Below are 19,391 nucleotides of genomic sequence, written 5' to 3' on the forward strand. Positions count from 1 at the left end.
CTTTTTTGTTTCATCATATTCTGAAACTCCCTCATCATCCAATGAGCCTTGGCTTTGGTTCCCTGACCTTTCACTCTTGTTGGAATGTACGTAGCATGAACCTGAAGCATCTCCTCCTTAAAGACCACCCATTGTTCCATTACAGTTTTTCCTGTCAGTTTTTGGTTCCATTCTACAAACAGCAATGAGATGAATGACTAATGAATGTGCTTTTGGTGAAAATGTGGTCCAGGACATCAGGGGAACTTAAGAACATAAAAAATAGGAGCGGGGGTAGACCATACGTCAGCTTGGGCCTGCTCCGCCAAGTCATTTCAATCATGTTCAAACTCCACCTTCCTACCCGCTCCCCATATCCCTTGATTCCCTGAGACACCAAAAATCTTTCTATCTCAGACTTAAATATACTCAATGTGGAGCATCCACAATCCTCTGCAATGGATAATTCCAAAGATTCACAACCCTCTGAGTTAAGAAATGTCTCCCCATCTCAAATCAGGCCTCTTATCCTGAGACTGTGCCCCTATGTTCTAGATTCCCCAGCCAGGGGAAATAACCTCTGTGTCCACCCTGTCAAGCCCCTTCAGAATCTTGTATGTTTCAATGATATCACCTCTCATTCTTCCAAACTCCAAAGATAATTGGCCCAATTTACTCAGCCTCTCATAACAGATCAACCCTCTCATCCTAGGAAGCAATCGAGCGAACCATCACTGTACTGCCTCCAATGCCAGTATATCTTTGCTTTATAACTTTATAACTTCTTGCCCTTCTTCATGTAGAGTTGATTTTCTGAATGCATGCTATTGACTGTCTTACCCACTGGCTGCGCAAATTAGAGAACTGCAGAAGAGAATCATAGGATTTTTGTTCATTTCTTTCAAAAGATTAAAACCTGTGAGAAACCTGCCCATGATTTCCCAATATGTGTGGCTAGCAGGCAAGGCTTCCTGCTTGCTGTATGCATTCCACAACTGACCCATGATGTACCATGGTGTTTTGCACACCTACCTGGACAAGGAGATGTGGATTCAGTTTTATGACTTATCAAAGAATGGAAATGAATTTAAGAAATTAAGCACTGTTACATCAAGGTAACAGGGCATGTGCTTGTGTTTTATATAAGATATGTTGTTTGGACAGCAAAGAGCTTTATTCCGTCCATGACGGGTAATGTACCTGATCTGCCACCACATTAGAAAAATGTGCTATTTTTATTCATTGGTAACCAGTTCCCTTGAGCAGAAAATAAAACAGTAAAACTTGAATTTTAAAAAAAAAGCCTTCCGAAGTTCATACTTTGTATAATTTTTGCTCTGTTCTTCTTTCAGACAGACTGTACGATAAGTATAGGATAGCTCAGGATCAAAGAGCTTGTGAACTGCAACAAATGGAAGAAGACACGAGGAGAGCTGTTCATGTCGCAACAAAAGATTTTAATAGGGCACAGGTTTCACTTTTATTCCCACCCTATTTGCTTTTGGTTAGAGAGTAAATCAACAGTAAGAGTCTCATTTGTCTTGCATAACTCACATGTCTATGCTCCTCCCTGTTCATAAAAATACCTCACTTGTATAAGATGCACTTTCACATGCTGACAGGGAAGGGAAAACGTGGCTGCAACTACACTTCAGTGCTAATAGTCCAATCAGTCACCGGTTCACTCTAATTTTGAGAAAGCAAGGTCCTAGATATGAATGTAACTTTGGAGGGAGCTCATATGATTGTACTTTGTTTAGAAGTACACAATACCAGACCCTAACAAAGGCTTTGGAGATGTCAAGTCAATGTCAGATGATTCACCCATACATTCAAAGGCAAAGTTCCATAAGTGCATAACATTTGTAAGAAAGATCAGTGTGTGGTCATATTGGCAACCTTGGATTAAGGCGGAGCTTACAAAATGGCGGATAATTTTGAGCATTAGCAAGAGCTTTCATAAATTTAGTAGTTACCAATGTAGAAGAAATAGAGTAGTAGTTTGAAGGATGAGGGATTGTCTTTCTCAGATAGGAGTGAACATGAACAAAATTCTATAAGGGAAGGAAAGATGGACTAAAAGAAAATAGACTGAAAACAAAGTATAGGATAGAATTATATTCAAAATCACACATTTTGAGTACAATCAGTTGAATACCACTGGAACCAAAGGTATTATTGGAATCCAGAGAGTTAAGAATAAAATTGGCATTGCAGGGGATTAAAGTGCATGGGATTGAGGTATCAGACTGAATACCTATTTATTCTCACACATCTGAACTGAAACTTAAACCTCAGGCCAATACTTGGAAATAGAGCTCATATTGTTCAACTGATATTAGGTTTGTTAAATTACTACAATTGAATCTAATATTTTTTCTGCACTGCTCAAAGTATTGGATTCCAACCCATGGAAAGAAAGATTGGGAGAGCTGTATAACAATGGGTTGTCGATCCAATATTGCCCACGTTCCACTTTTATGAAAAGTTAAAATTGCCACCATGGTTTCTCAGATTTAAATCCCGATTTTGATTAAACTTGATTTTACCAGGTGCTTCTAGTGTTAGTTCTTGAGCAGACTGCCAGATAGAGGACTTCAAGTCCACAATCAGCTGGGAAATTGGCCTCGCACCTAAAAATCTGTGTGAAGTGAGGTGCACATGTCTGGTGCACAGGCCTGCAGACATTGACTCAATGGCTTGCTTGAAATTGAGCGTTGGGCTTTATCTTCATAATGCCAGAGAACTTCATATGTCAATTATACATCCCAAAGCAATTCGCTGGTAGGGGCCTTCTCAAAATCGGCTCTTCTGCTCCATATTAAGGTGAGTTTAAGAAACACAACTTGCTGTTTGTGCAGGTGGCTCCAGTGGTTCCTTTAAAGGTACCTGGGAAAAAGTTAGTGAAGCATCTGCAGCACATGCAGTCCCTAGTTTCTGCTGAATTTAGCAGCAGCGTCCTGGAACAGGCAGTAGATCCCAGATTAGCATATTGAAGCAGCCTAATGCCTGTTTAAGGCGGGCAGCACAGGAACTTGGAGGTCAATTTGGGGGTGAACTCACTTCCGGGTGAATCAGACAAATGAGATTGCAACCATGAACTGGTGTCCTCAAACGTGAATTTTGTGTTTTAAAAAAAGGTATGATAGGAACCAATTTCTTCCCCAGCATGTTTTGAGGTGGTGGCTTGGAAATCATGCAGGAGAAAATCTGCCTTACAGTAGAGGACCTAAATAGAGGGTCTAATTTTAACTTTGGCAAAGGTATAATGGGTGGATCAAATTGGTCACCCAATTTACATCCTGTCCAATGTTTCCTTCCTAAAATAAAAACAGAAAGTGCAGGAAATACTCAGCAGGTCTGGCAGCATCAGAACTGATGAAAGGTCATCGACCTGAAACCTTAACTCTGTTTCTCTCTCCGCAGATGCTGCCAGACCTGTCAGTATTTCCAGCACTTCCTGTTTTTATTTCAGATTTCCAGCATCCGCAGTACTTTACTTTTATTTCAATGTTTCCTTCCATTGACTTCAATGGAAAGGAATATCTGGCTTGGTATATAATGGCTGGCTAATTTGATATCCATTTCACATCGCTGAAAGTTAAATGTACCTCCAGTAGATAGAATGAGGCAACAAATCAAAAGACGTTTTTCCTCTAGATTCTACCATGTTTCTCAGAGGGATAAAAACTCTAGAGAGGTAATAATTTATTATTTTATTTTGATGTGGTTCAGGCAACTGAATCAACTACAAAACGTAAGCTTGAAAAACTTCAAGAGCAGGAAGATAATTCAATTGAAATTGCAAACCAGCTTCACAGTGACTTATTAACAGAAAACCCAAAACAGGCGATGAGTGCTTTTGGACCAAATCGAGTCATTGTTCATCGCTGGAAAGGAATGACACCAGATCAATTGGATGAAGTCACTCGCAAACAGAAACAACAAGTCCAGGAGAAAAAGGTACAAATATCAGCTGTCTCCAATTTTGCCCCTGTTCCCTACAACTTGACATATTTATATTTTGTACACTTCCACTGGCATTGGAACCTTCCATTGCCTTGACCATTCTTCATGTGTGATAGATAGCGGCAACAGGCTGTTTGATTATGAAGCTAATTCTGCCTGATCCTTATATATACACAAGCAATCTTTACAGCAATGAACACTGGATGGCGATTAGGAATGGGGCCTCTAATTATTTTTACTACCGTCCCTAACCTGAGGTCACTGAGACCAATCCTCATGTTTGCGCTATTACCTTGGCTGTGATCAGCTAAATTAGAACAGATTGGGGACCAATATCCTTTCTGGAATGTATGGCTTAGTGGTGTACCACATGGTATTAATTCACTGAGCTATTAGAATCTCTGTGATGTAAAATATTCTGAGAAAATATTGTCATGATTTGAGCTCACACCAGATACTGTTCATGCTGAACACAAAATTGTGTTTCAGTAGACAAGCCCTGGCTCCCTTTAATCCAAAATATGATATTATGCATCAACTTAGAAGTGGGTGAACAACAACCCCATTTACGTTCATATATACACTGTAAATAATATGTAACATCACAATACAATTTTGATCTCTCCAAAACTGACAGAAAATACATTACCGCATGCAGGCCTGTTTTATGACTATCTGCTATCAAGAGGAGCCTAACCATACTGGGAAATTACAGTGTGCCTTTCAAAAAGGCTCAAAGCTCTTGCAGTTCTCAGTAGTAATACTTTTAATTTAGAACAGGTGTCTGTGATGAGAAATTTTACATGAAACTGATATAGAAAAAAGAAAGACTTACATTTATATAGCGCCTTTCACAACCACTGGACATCCCAAAGTGCTTTACAGGCAATGAAGAAGTACTTTTGAAGTGTTACCGCTATTGTAATGAAGGAAATGCAGCAGCTAATTTGCATACAGTAAGTTCCCACAAAGAGCAATGTGATGATGACCAGATATTGTGTTTTGGTGATTTTGATTGAGATATAAATATTGGCTAGGCCACCAGTTTTTCTTCAAAATGGTGCTCAAGGATTTTATACAGCTATCTTAGAGGGTAAATGGGGCCTTGGTTTAACATCTCATCCAAAAGACAGCACCTCCGACAGCACAGCATTCGCTCAGTAGTGCACTGAAGTGTCAGCTTTAATGTTTCTATGACAAAAACAGGAAATACTGGAAATACGCCGCAGGTCAGGCAGCATCTGTGGAGAGAAAAACAGAGTTAAAGTTTCAGGTCGATGACCTTTCATTGGAACTGGCAAAAATTAGAAATGTCATAGGTTTTGAGCAAGTGAAAGGGGGATGGGGGAAAGAAGAACAAAAGGGAAAGTCTGTGATAGGGTGAAGGGCAGGAGAGATTAAATGACAAAAGGTTTCATGGTACAAAGCCAAGGGGAGTGTAGTGTGACAAGTAAAAAAAAATGTCTAGATGAGAAGTAAAAGGCAGAATAGCAGCCATCCAAACACAAGGTAAAGGGATTAAGAAAGAAACAAGATTGGGAGAAATAAAAATGAACCAGCAAATAAAACACAACGAAAGGAAAATTGGGGGCAGAGGTTACGGTGGAAAATTATTTAACTCAATGTTGAGTCCAGAAGGCTGCAAAGTGCCCAGTCGAAAAATAAGGTGCTGTTCCTGGAGCTTGCATTGAGCTTCACTGGAACACTGTAGCAGGCCATGGACAGAAAGATCAAAGTTGGAGCAAGGTGGAGATCTGAAATGACAAGCAACAGGAAGTTTGGGGTCGCGCTTGTGGACTGAACAGAGGTGTTGCACAAAGCAGTCACCCAGTCTGCATTAAGTCTCCCCAATGTAGAGGAGACCATATTGTGAGCGGCAAAAACAGTATGCTAAATTGAATGAAGTACATCACTGTTTCACATGGAAGGAGTGTTTCACATCCTGAATGGTGAGAAGTGAGGAGGTAAAAGGGCAGGTGTTGCAGCACTAGCATGGAAAGGTGCCATAGGAGAGGGGGAAGGTATTGGTGGTGACTGAGGAGTGAACCAGGGTGTCGTGAAGGGAACGGTCCCTTTGGAATGCGAAAAGGGAAGGGAAGGGGAAGATGTGTTTGGTGGTGGCATCATGCTGAAGGTGGTGGAGGATGATCCATTGAATACAGAAGCTGATGGGGTGGAAGATGAGGGTAAGGGGAACCCTATCATCGTTCTGGGATGGAAGGGAAGAGGTGAGAACAGAAGTGCATGAAATAAATCTGACACAGTCAAGGGCCCTGTCAACCACCTTGGGGAGGAATCCTTGGTTGAGGGAAAAGGAGGACATATCAGAAGCACCAGTATGGAAGATTGCATTGTCTGAACAGATACGACAGAGACAGAGAAACTGGGAGAACAGAATCAAGTCCTTGCAGGAAGTGGGGGGTGAGGAAGTATAGTCCAGGTAGCTGTGGGAATCCATGGGCATATAGTGCACATTAGTTGATGGTCTATCTCCAGAAATGAAGACAGAGAAGCCAAGGAAGGTAAAGGAAGGGTTGGAGATGGTCCATGTGAAGGTGAGAGAAGGGTGGAAATTGGAAACAAAGTCAATGAAATTTACCAGTTCAGGGCAAGAGCATGAAGCGAAACCGATACAGTCATCAATGTACTGGAAGAAGAGGTGAGGGAGGGGGCCTGAGTATGACTGGAACAAGGAATATTCCACATATCTCACAAAAGGCAGTGTTACGGACAGGTGGTAAGGGGTGTAGGTGGTTCCCAACTGACCGCAATCATGTTTTGTTTAATAATGATGAGTTAGCTCCTGCGTGTTTTATTTGCCAAGTAAACAGACAGAGATAGGTTTTCTTGTAGGTTTAAAACAGAACATTAACTATTTATTGAACAATATTCATTCGCCGAAATGTTCACAACACTACTCATGTACGCATTCACTCTTGCATGCACTCTCAAGAGAAGATAGTTAGAAGGTGAAGGGTAAGAGTTCAAGGGGTGGTAGGTGTTCGTGGTTTATGGTAAACCTATTGAATCTTCTACGTAGGACAGTCTCTTTTAAAGATGCAGGCCTGAGTGTTTGTAGTCTTAAACTTATTGAGGTGTTGTAGATTTCTGGCGGTTTAGATTTCTGGCGGTTAAGATTTCAAACGGGAGCTGGTGAACAAAGAACAAAGAAAATTACAGCACAGGAACAGGCCCTTCGGCCCTCCAAGCCTGCGCCGATCCAGATCCTCCATCTAAACCTGTCGCCTATTTTCTAAGGGTCTGTATCTCTTTACTTCCTGCCCATTCATGTATCTGTCTAGATACATCTTAAAAGACGCTATCGTGCCCGCGTCTACCACCTCCGCTGGCAACGCGTTCCAGGCACCCACCACCCTCTGCGTAAAGGACTTTCCACGCATATCCCCCCTAAACTTTCCCCTCTCACTTTGAACTCGTGACCCCTAGTAATTGAATCCCCCACTCTGGGAAAAAGCTTCTTGCTATCCACCCTGTCTATACTAGTGGTCACTTTCAGTTCTCTGCTGCACCAAGCTGAAGTGCAGAATTAGCAGCAGGACTTCTTCTTGTTTAGGCTTGATCTTTCCACAGCCCCTGGCTCGACTGCTTTTCTGTGATGTTGCTCTGATCTCTCTCTCTCCAGAGGGTTACCTTTTAAGGTCACAATTCATCTTATTAGCATTTCTGGGTCCCTGACACATGGTCTCTTCTGGTGTAACCACATAATTGGCCAGGATGTGAAATCCATGGCCATCCATTAATTGCTGGAAGAGTATCATTCTGTTATGATGTGCCCACTTCACACCTTCTTCGTCTCAGAAGAAATCCATTGAATTTAGGAGTATCTCTTGATCGTTTCAGGATGGGTGTAGTCAGCACCTCTTAGTCTGGAATGTATCCTTTTGTCCTTTCAAGATAGTTTGAATATACAGGCCAGGTCATCTGACCTTTGGCAATCATCTTGCAATACATTGCCCACTTTCTTAAAGAGAAAGTCAATTTCAAAGAGTCCACATTGAATAAAGTTTGTATCTTAAAAGTAAGAATATGATACGTCTGTACTGGGCACGACAGCAGGCCTAGCTAGGAGTTTAAGGAGAAGTTGTTCAATGTAAGAATAAGTTCAGCCAGGTGGAGGAGGGTGGTGGTGATGGTGACTGGTTGGGCCTCCATTCAAGAAAGAAGCGGAGTGCTCTCAGACCATCCTGGTTTGGGATGGAGGTGTAGAGGGATTGGGCATCCATGATGAATAAGAGACAGTGAGGGGCAGAAAACTGTTGAAGTGACGGAGAGCATTGGAAGAGTCGGGTGTAGATGCTAAAGTGCCGGAGTAGGGCCTGAGCCCACAACCTTTTCACTTAGAGGCAAGAGTGCCACCAACAGAGGCACAGTTGACACCTCCTATAATCATTTGCTAGCTTACAGTCATATATAGTAAGACAAGAAATAGGGAAGCAGGACAACTAGAAGAAGAGGAGAAATTAAAAATAAATGCTACCATTCTGAGCTATGCCTTTGTTTCCTTTTGATGTTAAACTGATGCAAAAGTAGATCAAAAGGCATTCAATGCAATTATATCATATTGTCAATTAAAATGGGGTTCAAAAATATCAGCATCCTCAAAATCAGAAAAGCAACTGACACATCTTCAGGACACAACCAACTGTGAGATTATTCCTTGGTGTGTACCTCATGGGACAATTTTAAGGGCCATGGACTGATTTTTAAAAAAGTGATAGAAATAACTGAAATAAAAACAGAAAGTGCTGGAAATACTGAGCAGGTCTGGCAGCATCTGTGGTGAGAGAAGCAGAGTTAACGTTTCAGGTCTGTCACAGAAACGTTAACTCTGCTTCTCTCTCCACAGATGCTGCCAGACCTGCTGAGTATTTCCAGCACTTTCTGTTTTTATTTCAGATTTCCAGCATCCACAGTATTTTGCTTTTATTTTAATGTCAGAAATAACTGAGTTGTCAATCACCTGGATGGCATTTGTGACTTCAAAATCTTTACAGTAGTCCATGTAAACAGAGGTATGACGAATACATTTGGAGTAACAGATTTGCATTAGCCAAGGGTGTGGATTTGCTGCAAGCCCTCACCGAGGTAGGCTGCTTTCAGCCAGCCGCACAGTAAACATTTTGGGAAAAAAAACATTTTAGGCATTGTACTAGTTAAAAATCCACTTAAACAATATAATATAAAGAGTCTTTTCTTTAAAAAAATCTTTGATCTTTTATTTACATCAGATTGCATTTTGAAGTCTTTGACCAACATTGTGTCCACAAACATTTATGATTTAGCTTTGTGCCCTCCTTCCTGTACCACAATAATTTGAATTAAATCAGTATGTGAATTTTGTTATTTTTGGAGAGGGGAGGAATGTAAAAGGAAGAGGTGGAAAAACTGAATGCAGAAGAGTGGGTGAAAACTGTTGAATTCTAATGAGAACCTTATGTACACAGTGATATAATTACCAGATTACTGTAGTATGAGAAAGGGAACAAGAATTTTGAATTGAATGTGCTGTGATGTTAATTTATGGTTTAAAATCTTCATGATCCAATAAAATAATCTAAAATATGTTGCATTTATACCAATTGGAAATACACAAAGTAATTTCTATCTTGGTAAGATTTGAACTTAAGGAGGGCCTTTTACCATATGTAGGAAGATTAAGAGAATTAAAGATACCATGATTGTTCCTTTTTTGGAAGTACTGAGTGAGGTGCCTCCAGCCTCAGTACGAGGACCAATCCTGTTTCTAATTTACATAATAACCTAAACTCAGAAAATCAATGCAAAATGGTCAAATTATACAGATGATGCTGAATCAAGAGAGACAGTGGAATTGAAAATGGTAGCTCAGAAGTTATAGAATCAATTGGATATAATATGAAAAATTAGCAGTTGAATGAAACCGAGAGACCTAGGAGACTTAGTAGATTCAGCCTAAATTATGCAGAGCAGCAGTTAGCAGTCAACAGGATGTTGAACTGTCTGTATCTGTGGAGAGCGAAACAGTTAATGTTTCAGGTTGATGATCATTTGTCAGAACTGTTGACTTGCAGTCCTGAAATGATGGGCTGAATTTTATCAGCCCTCTAGGGATGGGCAGGGTGGCGGGGGGCGGGGGGGGCCATAAAATTATGAGGGAATGTGGCAGGTGGAGTGCTTGTCGCCTTCCCAACGCCATTCAAATTAGTCAGAGTAGGGAAGGCTGAGGATGGCCTTCCCATCTAGAGGCCAATTGAGGCCCTTCAGTGGCCAATTAATTGCCACTTAAGGACCTCATCCTGCCACCACTGGCAATTTAATAGCGGTGGGGGATGCCACCACCATGTGAAGAGGCCGATCAGTAACCCATGCTGTTTGAGCAATCTGTGGCTCACGAAGGGCCCCCGGTGGCAAAGGCCACCCCTGTGCTAACATACCCCCACCCCTGTGCCAACATCCCCCACCTGCCCTCAACAACCCCCCACTCCTCACCGGGGCCTGCCTGACTGGTCCCGGTGAGTCCCTGTCCCCACTTACCACCTCTCCAAGGCTCCATAACTGCTCCTGGTCCCAAGCCTACTGCAGTACCAGTAGTGGCCAATGCCCACAGTGACGCTGCTGAGCTGCCGGCCCTCTGATTGGCCGCCAGCTTTTGGAAGCGGGATCCCCATCCTTAAAGGGACGGCGACCCTGGTGCAGGCAGTTAATTGCCTGAGCGCCATTAAAAGCAGCCAGGGTTCCCCAAAATGGCCGAGGCCGAGTCAGGAACCCTACCGGCTGAATAAAATTCAGCCCGTTAACTGTTCCTGTCTCCACAGATGCTGCCAGAACTGCTGAATATTTCCAGCATTTTCTTTTTGTGTAGGATGTTGAACTGGTTGGGAAAATAGTAAAGTGGAAGTCAGGAGAGGTAATGATCAAACTTTATAGTTCTCCAGTCAGACCACTCATGGAAGCTGTGTCCAATTTTGATTATCAAGAAAACAAGAAAGGCAGGTAGTACTGGTGAGAGTGCAGAGAAAAATTGTAAAGTTAATTCCATTTGATATTTTTTAGTGAGGCTCCTATGGGGTCCTGATTTGCATTTATTAATAAGGGTTAACGTTTTGTTAACTCCGTTGCTGTCTTCAAAGATGCTGCCAAACTTGCACACTCTAATTACTCTCTAAGTTATTTTGGACTGCGCTAGCGATTTGTTTAAATTTCAGCCCCTTTAAATTTTTCTGCGCAGCCGTGCGCACATGGTAACTTTTAAGGGGCTGACTTGTGTGCAGCCTGCAGGGGAACATTTGGGTTGCTACATGGCCTTGCAATCATGCAGCTTAGAGGAAACATTGCTGCTGAGTATATACAATATTTTCTGTTTTTAATTCAGATTTCCAGTTTCGGCAGTATTTTGCTTTTGCACGCGTATTAGAATGTATAGTTAGGACAATCCAGTAGTAAACTATGAGCACCATAGTGTCATTGTGCAAGACACAGGTTAGGCCCCATCTAGAGTACTGTGCCCAATTTTGGTCCCCCTCACATGGGGCAAGATTTTATCCATCTCGCAGCTTTACTGACTGCAGAACTGGAAGCTGGTGGCACTTTAATTCCTTCCCTTTTTACTGGCTCGCACGCGATTATTATTTAAAATTAAAGTTGCAGCAGCGGGCACGGGAGAAATGTGCGATTGTGTGGTGGGGAACACTTTTCATTGGTGGAACCCGCCTTCATTCTACTAAGCACCATTTATAGCAGGGCTGTAAAGCAGTCTGCATTGCATTCATGGAGGATCATCAACATCTGCAGATGGTCTTTCGGAAGCAGAGATTTCTAGGTTCTTTCACCTAAAATACTCTAATTTCTTATCCACTCTCATCCATCTTTTCACTTCTCCCACACCATCACCACCTCCCTTTGCTTTTGTCCTCAACGTTCCATTACTCCCATCAAAATGGCAGCAGTAGGCAGAGACCTGCCCCATGGTTCAGTGATGCCTCCCTGCAGGTGCTCATCCAGGCTGTCAGGGAAAGGTTTGAGGTCCTCTTCCCTGCAGATGGCAGCAGAAGACCCTCATGCATGACCAAGGCAGCCTGGACAGAGGTGGCAGAGGAGATGTCAAACCATGGGGTGAAACGGAGAACCTGGGTGCAGTGTCGGAAACATGTTAATGACCTGCTCAGATTAGTGAGGGTAAGGGATGCGGCCGAAACTTTACAAATGGTATCTCATGGTGTCCATTAAACTTTATGCCTGTCAGTGGGCATTCATGCCAGGCGGGTGAATGCATGATCAGTCTTGGTGCTACATAGCAATTGTGGCCAGTGAATGTGCAAGTCTGGTAGCACTTGGATGCAGAATGCGACTGACAGGCCAGAATGAGTGATGGCGAAGCATATAGCCAAGGGGTGTTCGGCGTCACTTGACATGCCATTAACTAAAGCACTGTCTCATGCAGGACAAGCACACACAAATGAACGTAAGTGCAAAAAGACAGGGGGGGGATGTGCCTGACCTGAAACTCCTGACCCCAGCAGAGGAGGAGGCAGTCCAGATTGCCAGAGAGAAGGAAGGACAAGCTATTGCGGATGGCAAGGTTGGATCGTCTAGGCGTAAGAATGTAGTGCCAACCTTACTGTTGAAGCCATATGCGCACACAGGATGATCGCACGAAAAAATGATGAGTTCATGCTGTGATGATATTGTTTGTGCTTCTGTCTGTTCTCCACTGCAGGTGCCCACAACCCAATGATGGCACACCATCAAAATGTTGACACTGCCTCTGGGAATGATGGTGCCAGTGCCCCAGAGGGTGCACCGTCACCTGCCTCTTCTGAAACCTCTGCCAGTGCAGTTACATCCACAAGGTCCGTGGGAGATATGTGTGTAGAGTCAGGGTCCTAATCTGGTGGGCATGACACAGACGCGTCCCAGCAACTGAGTGAGCATGTTTCAGCCAGGTCCACTAACAGTCGAAGGTCTGCTGGGGACCAGGCCCCTGCTGAGCTCCACAATGATGAGGATCCTCTGGACGAGGCCACAAGAAGTCTGTTGGAAATGCAGCGAATGCTTGGAGAACATATGTCAGAATTGCAAGAGGTCATGCGTAGCTTTGCACGAGTGATGGAGGAGTCCATGCAAGCCATGACGTCTGCCATGTCCCAGGCATATGAGTGTATGGCTTCCTCCTTGGAGTGGGTGACAACCACCATGGAGAATCAGGTTGAGCACTTGACCCATATGCGCTCTGACCTGCATTCCTTTGCCGTAGCCATGGGCTCTGTGCAGCAGTGGCTAAGCGAGAGGGGCACGAGGCACCTGGACCTCACTCTGGGTGCCCATTACCATCACGTGCCATTGTGCACCCAGATGGAGGAACAGCACGTGCCAGCTGCCCTGGGGCTTTCCTCTCAGGACAGGTAAGTGGTGTCTCCTCGTCCCCCATGACATTGACCCCATGATCTCCAGCAGGTGAACCCAAGGGGGATGCTCCTGCATCAGTGCTGGAGACCCCTAGTAGGATGGAGCCCTCAAGGTCCCACACCTCCAGAGGGCGCCCGCCATGGTCATCCAGGGCAACAGGGCAGTGCAATGAACAGACTGCCTCTACCTCAGCTGCTGATGTCGGGGTTGCACCAAGACATCGTAGTAGGAAGAGAAAAATTAAAGAATTATGAGCATGAAAGTGATCAAATTGACATTAGAAGACATGTAAATATTTCTCAATACATTTATTTGCTTTTTATTTGATACATTCTCATCATTCATTGAAAGTTGCCCAGTTAAGAAGCTCCTCATGGTTGGCACACTTTGATGCTTACAAAAGAGTGACGGAAATGGCCATTCTTGTTTCAATTTTGAGTTTCATCTCTTCGGTCTTCACTGATTGCTAGTTGAAGTTTGCAGTTTTGTAATCGTCAGTTGTTGCGACATGCCTTCATATGTAGGCTCAACAAGCCATCCATTCTATGCATTGCAAAGGAGTTTGTCCGAGTTCAATCACAACTCGAAGATGTTAGATGGTGCAGGTGCATTCAAAGTGATATTATGGTGTAGCTGGTTCTGATTGAGTGATCATGGCTGGATGGTAGTCATATGTCCAAGTGTGACATAGATTCTAGATTCAACAACCAGTGCGTTCAACAAAGCTCCACTCCCTGTGCAATTGTAGATGGCAGAGGATGCCTGCTTTTAGACTGGAGCACTGGTTAAGCTGGCAGAGGTGGGTCAACATCCCAAGAAGGCAATATAGTTCTGGTGTTGAAATGATATTCATGTAGGTGCCTCACTCTTGGCTGAAACAACCAAATATAAGGTTGTCCCTCATGTTCCATGCACATCTCTCCATGGCCCTAACATCCATTCACATTGATGGCCTCTTCCTCAGGCTGATGTAAATCATCCTCATCAGAGGAAGCATGTTGCTCCTCCTGTTCCTCTTCCAGCAAAATATGTCCTCATTGTATTGCCAGGTTGTGTAGTGCACAGCAGACGCAACTATTTGTGAGATCCTCTGTGGTCCGTACTGCAGAGCCCCCCCACCCCCCGCAAGGCAGCTGAAGCACATTTTCAGCAAGCCAATTGTGTGATTGGTGATAGCTCTAGTGGAGGCATGAGCTTGATTGTATCGCTCTTCAGCTGCTCTTTGGGAATGCCTTACTGGTGTCATAGTTTAGTTTAGTTTAGAGGTACAGCACTGAAACAGGCCCTTCGGCCCACCGAGTCTGTGCCGACCATCAACCACCCATTTATACTAAATCCTACACTAATTCCATATTCCTACCACATCCCCACCTGTCCCTATATTTCCACCTACCTATACTAGGGGAAATTTATAATGGCCAAAAAACCTATCATCCTGCAGGTCTTTGGCATGTGGGAGGAAACCGGAGCACCCGGAGGAAACCCACGCAGACACAGGGAGAACTTGCAAACTCCACACAGGCAGTTATCAGAATTGAACCCGGGTCGCTGGAGCTGTGAGGCTGCGGTGCTAACCACTGTGCCGCCCTCATCAACCATGTCCAAAGGGGATAACCCTTGTCACCCAGGATCCAGCCGTCAACTTGGGCTGATGCATCAAAAGGCCCCGGTATTGTGAGTTTCACAAATGTATGCATCATGATAGCTCCCTGGGTTTCGAGCACAGACCTGCATGATTTTTCGCTTGTGGTTGCAAACCAGTTGAACATTCAAAGAGTGAAAGCCTTCGCGATTCACAAATGCAGAAGGCTGGTCCCAGGGAGCTCAAATGACCACATTGTGCACGACCGCAAATCCACCCAACCAACACTGGCCTCTTCCCACTTCGATCTGCAATCCTGGCATACCCACATGTTTTATCATCTCAGTTTGAAAAATGGTGCGCATCAGATTCCAGGCAAGATCCTCCACTTTCCACCCTCCTCCTGCCATCTTCCTGCCTCCCCCCATCACCCTTGACCCACCCAACATTACCTTGAAACATCCCTTAATGACCCGTGAACCTCCCCTATTATCCTGGAATGTGTCATTATCAACGTGTACATGCCATCTCTTCCCCCCTGTGCCTACACCCATCACCACTTTCACCCTAGATCCTCCAGTCCTCCAACTTAATGCAGTTGTCCAATCCTGTGCCCCACCCTCTGATTCCTTCCAATACCCAACCATGACTCTGTACCTGTCCCCACTGCATCACACTGCCCGCTGAGACTGTGACTGTTTCCTCCGCCAACCAGCACTCTGAGTTCGCCCCACAGGACCCCAACATTGACAAAGTGACCCCTTCTTATAGGTCCATCATGCACATCACCTACATTATCTGTTCCAACCACATCGATTCTCCCCCAAAACCACCACCGCCAACTCCACACCCAGAACGCTAGGCCATTCCCTCCACCGCACCTCGAGGCACCTGAAACCCAAATCTCTGCCCTCTCTGGCTTCCCTGCTCTGCACCTCAAGGCACCCAAGACCCCACCCTCTCCAAACCCCCTCCAAAAGAATCGTCCTTGCTAGTCCCTAGCCTGGTGCCATACATCCATTCCAATGTTAACGTTCCTTGTGCCGAAGAGTTCAAGAAAGAAAACCACTGACCTCAGACACAACTGCATAAAGCCGACGGTGCACGCCACCTTTAAACAAATGTGAACCGGGGGCCACAAAATTCCCATACTCCGCTGACTTAATCTGGCAGATAGGACTTAATTTCAAATAATTATAATGTAATGAGTATTCATGGTATGCAAATGTAGGAAAAGTTGGAACCCACCACATGATGGCATGAGGCCTGACCTGCCACAAACTTGCCGCTGACTTAATCTCTAAAATGGAACCTGCTGTCGGGAAATTGAAATATCACATCCCACCTAATTAACTCACCCCATCTGCCATCATTTCTGCTCTTGCAGGCCCCATAAAATTCCTCCCATGGTGTGAGATATAGTGGCCCTAGAAAAGGTTCAGAGGAGGACCACTAGATTAGTGCTCATTTTCAAAATCCAAGCCTATAATGATATGCTGAGGAAGCTGTGTCTTTTTACTCTAGAAAAGTGTAGGGAAAACTTAATTTAAGTAGTTTAAATGATAAAGGGAATTGATTGTTCATATGTGGCAGAATATTTGAATTAGATGATTTAGAGAGAATAAAAGAACATGTGTACAGACTACATAAGCATAGGACTAGGTTACACATCTGGAGATTTTTCTGTCCCAAAGAGTCATTGAGCTTTGAAATAGGTTGCCAGCTCATGCAGTGGATGTATATTTGCTGCCCATTTTTAAAAGAGAGCTGGAAAAGTTCTTGCAGGAAGTTGATATCACTGCATACTAAATATAGTGGATCTTGAATAATGAATCTTGAATACCTCAAATTCATTATTATCCCCTGGGAATTGTTTTGATAGCCTTTGGGGTTCAGAGATCAATTTCTGAAAATTTATTTTTTTCCCTGAATTGGCCTTGGATTTTTTTTTTCTTTTTCTTTCCTCTCCTAGGAGATTGCATGGCTGCTACTTGGTGGGGGAAATTGGGGGCAGGTTGACCAGTTACAACATGCCTGAATGGGACAGACTTATTGAACCAGCTGTTTTGTTTCTGTCTTTTTTGTATGCTCATATGTTAAATCCAGTATCTTAGCCCTTTGAGTGTTCAACTCTGCAGAGACAGAGTACAAAAAAGATGCAACTTCCAGATTGTTGGTGACAAGGACTACTCACAGTAACTGCAGTTTAAACAACAACATAAAACCGTCTACAATCCTAGAACTATAACAGTGAAACTCCATCTTGGAGGTGGCTCATGTGTGTGTCTCTCAGTGTGTGTATGTTTATGCATTCAGGGTACTAATCTTATTCAATGTCTGCTGTATAATTTGTGAAATTCAACAGGTCTGAGTTCTCCAAAAGCACACAACAATATTTTTGTGCCTGTGATTCAATGCTGTCTAGTTTAGCTTATTAACGCTGACAGTCTGCTTGCTGATACACACAAAATACAACATGCGGAACAACTAAGGGAGTTCCAATTACTGTCTTTCATTTTGCTCAACCCTGTTGATTATCCATGCCAGAAACTGTAATACATTCAAAGATCTGTTCTGAGCATGACTATGAAATACAGTACTGAAAAAAATGTTGCCTTGTTTATACACAGAGACTAGAGGAGGAAGAGCGTCAGCGCAATGCAGAATGGGAAAGGCTACGGGCCAATGATGCTCGGGCAGCTGTGCTTCTTGAACGACAGCAGCAGCGAGTAAACCGGCAGCTCCGGAAGGAAATGGACTGCCAGAACATGCTGCTGTCTAGGGATCATAAAGCAAGGTGAGTACTTTAAATCTGCTCCTAAAATTTTGAGAAACCACATATTGACTTAATTTACATTTGCCACTTACAGGGAAGTAAATGGCAACAATTCAGTAAGCTGCTTAACGTAGTGAGAGTACAAGGGTTTACTTTTTTTATTTCCCTTATCGAAATATACTGCCCTGGGAAAGTTCCATTTGGAGGCCAAGGGCATTCCCACAGAGACCAAGGATGGAAAGATTTTATTGGTGAATAGCTGGGTACATCTGCAAACATCTTGTGTGCAAGTAGATTTCCAACCTTTTGGGGAAGATTCATGGCATGGGTGGGAAAAAGAGGAAACTAAATAACTTTTAGAAACTGACATAAAAGTAAGTAAACAAAACAGAACCTGACAAAAGCATTTGCCCCATCTCAAAACTGTGGACCAGTTGTGGCTGCCATATCTGGATATGGAGAGAAAAGAAACAAATGACATTGCCTGTTTTGCCATACTATAATCATCCCTGTTACCAACCAATCACAATGTGGCTTTGATCCCAGTCTTGGTTCAAACCATCAACCCTTTGGGCAAGAGGAGAAGTATGTGTAGTAGATAAGTGACTCACAATGATGGAAAGAAATGATTAATACATTTTTTTTTACAGGGAGAGGTTTCTGAAAAATGAGGTCTACGTGAATGTACCAACTGGCAAATATTTTGATCAGTTCAACACAACCAGCCGTTGAAATAGATGACAAGGTTATCTTTTGCCAGATCCCAATATGTTTAAAGGAAATACTTTGGGGTTTTTTCTCATTAAGAATAATGCTTTCCTATTGAGAGAACCACCATAAGAAAACTCACATGGTTTTCTAGACTATTATGTGTTAAATTTATTTTCACTTTGATTTTGAAAATTTTTTCCAGCTTTTCACTGTCATTAAACAGAGGCAATGAAAAGTATTTGAAGAGGTACTGTAATTTTTTTTCTTTTACTTGTCCTTTTAAAAATGTTTGAAAATAAACTGTTAATACTGCAAAATAGAAATCCATCTATCCCCTTACATTTTTGGAAATCAAACTTTCCATGATACAAGTGTCAGCGGATCAAAACTCCTTAAAAAAAGACTGCTAATCTGGTCTGCAAGTTGGCAGTGATTTTACCATAGTGATTGTATGATGATAAACAGCTGCCTCCAACTAACTGCCTCACAATGAAATCTGCGGTCATCAGGTTAGGATCAAAATGCTTTAACTGGTTCCTGACATGGTTGATGTACACTAAGATATGAAACTAATCATGAGTCCAGCAGAAACAATCATAACATCTTTTATTTTTTCATCACACTATTTTTGTGGTTTAAAAAAAAAAGAAATTTCTTCTTAAAATGTGATCAGTCTTGTAAAATAACAAGAAACTGAGGAATCTTGGAATATACATAGGAGTAATAAAACCCCTGGCATGTGGCCAGTCTGCATATTTTCCATTGAGGGCCTGGCATATACTGAAATTCTTCTGTAGTGGTGCACTGTGGAAAATTTTAGGAGTGTAAAAGTCCCCCAAGTCTGGAACGTTACAGGTATAAGCAACACTACTGCACTTCAGAATAAGAGAATGACCCATCAGTAAAGTACTCAATTGTTTAATATTGTATTAAAAATTGAGAGTTTTCCTTTGATTGCTTTCTTAAGAT

General features: G+C 43.0%; 1 protein-coding gene across 1 annotated transcript in view; it reads left to right on the forward strand.

The window, feature by feature from the left end:
* ribc2 (RIB43A domain with coiled-coils 2) overlaps positions 1 to 18,666 on the forward strand; it is a 43,868-nt gene extending 25,202 nt beyond the window's left edge. Inside the window, exons 4-7 of the mRNA XM_068051267.1 lie at positions 1,332 to 1,450; positions 3,715 to 3,942; positions 17,566 to 17,732; positions 18,362 to 18,666. Coding sequence (XP_067907368.1) covers positions 1,332 to 1,450; positions 3,715 to 3,942; positions 17,566 to 17,732; positions 18,362 to 18,443 — 596 coding nt within the window. The 3' untranslated portion in view covers positions 18,444 to 18,666. The remainder of the gene's footprint in view (positions 1 to 1,331; positions 1,451 to 3,714; positions 3,943 to 17,565; positions 17,733 to 18,361) is intronic.
* The last annotated feature ends 725 nt before the right edge of the window (positions 18,667 to 19,391 follow it).

Source organism: Heterodontus francisci, chromosome 18 (genome assembly GCF_036365525.1).
Source record: "Heterodontus francisci isolate sHetFra1 chromosome 18, sHetFra1.hap1, whole genome shotgun sequence".
Taxonomy (NCBI): Eukaryota; Metazoa; Chordata; class Chondrichthyes; order Heterodontiformes; family Heterodontidae; genus Heterodontus; species Heterodontus francisci.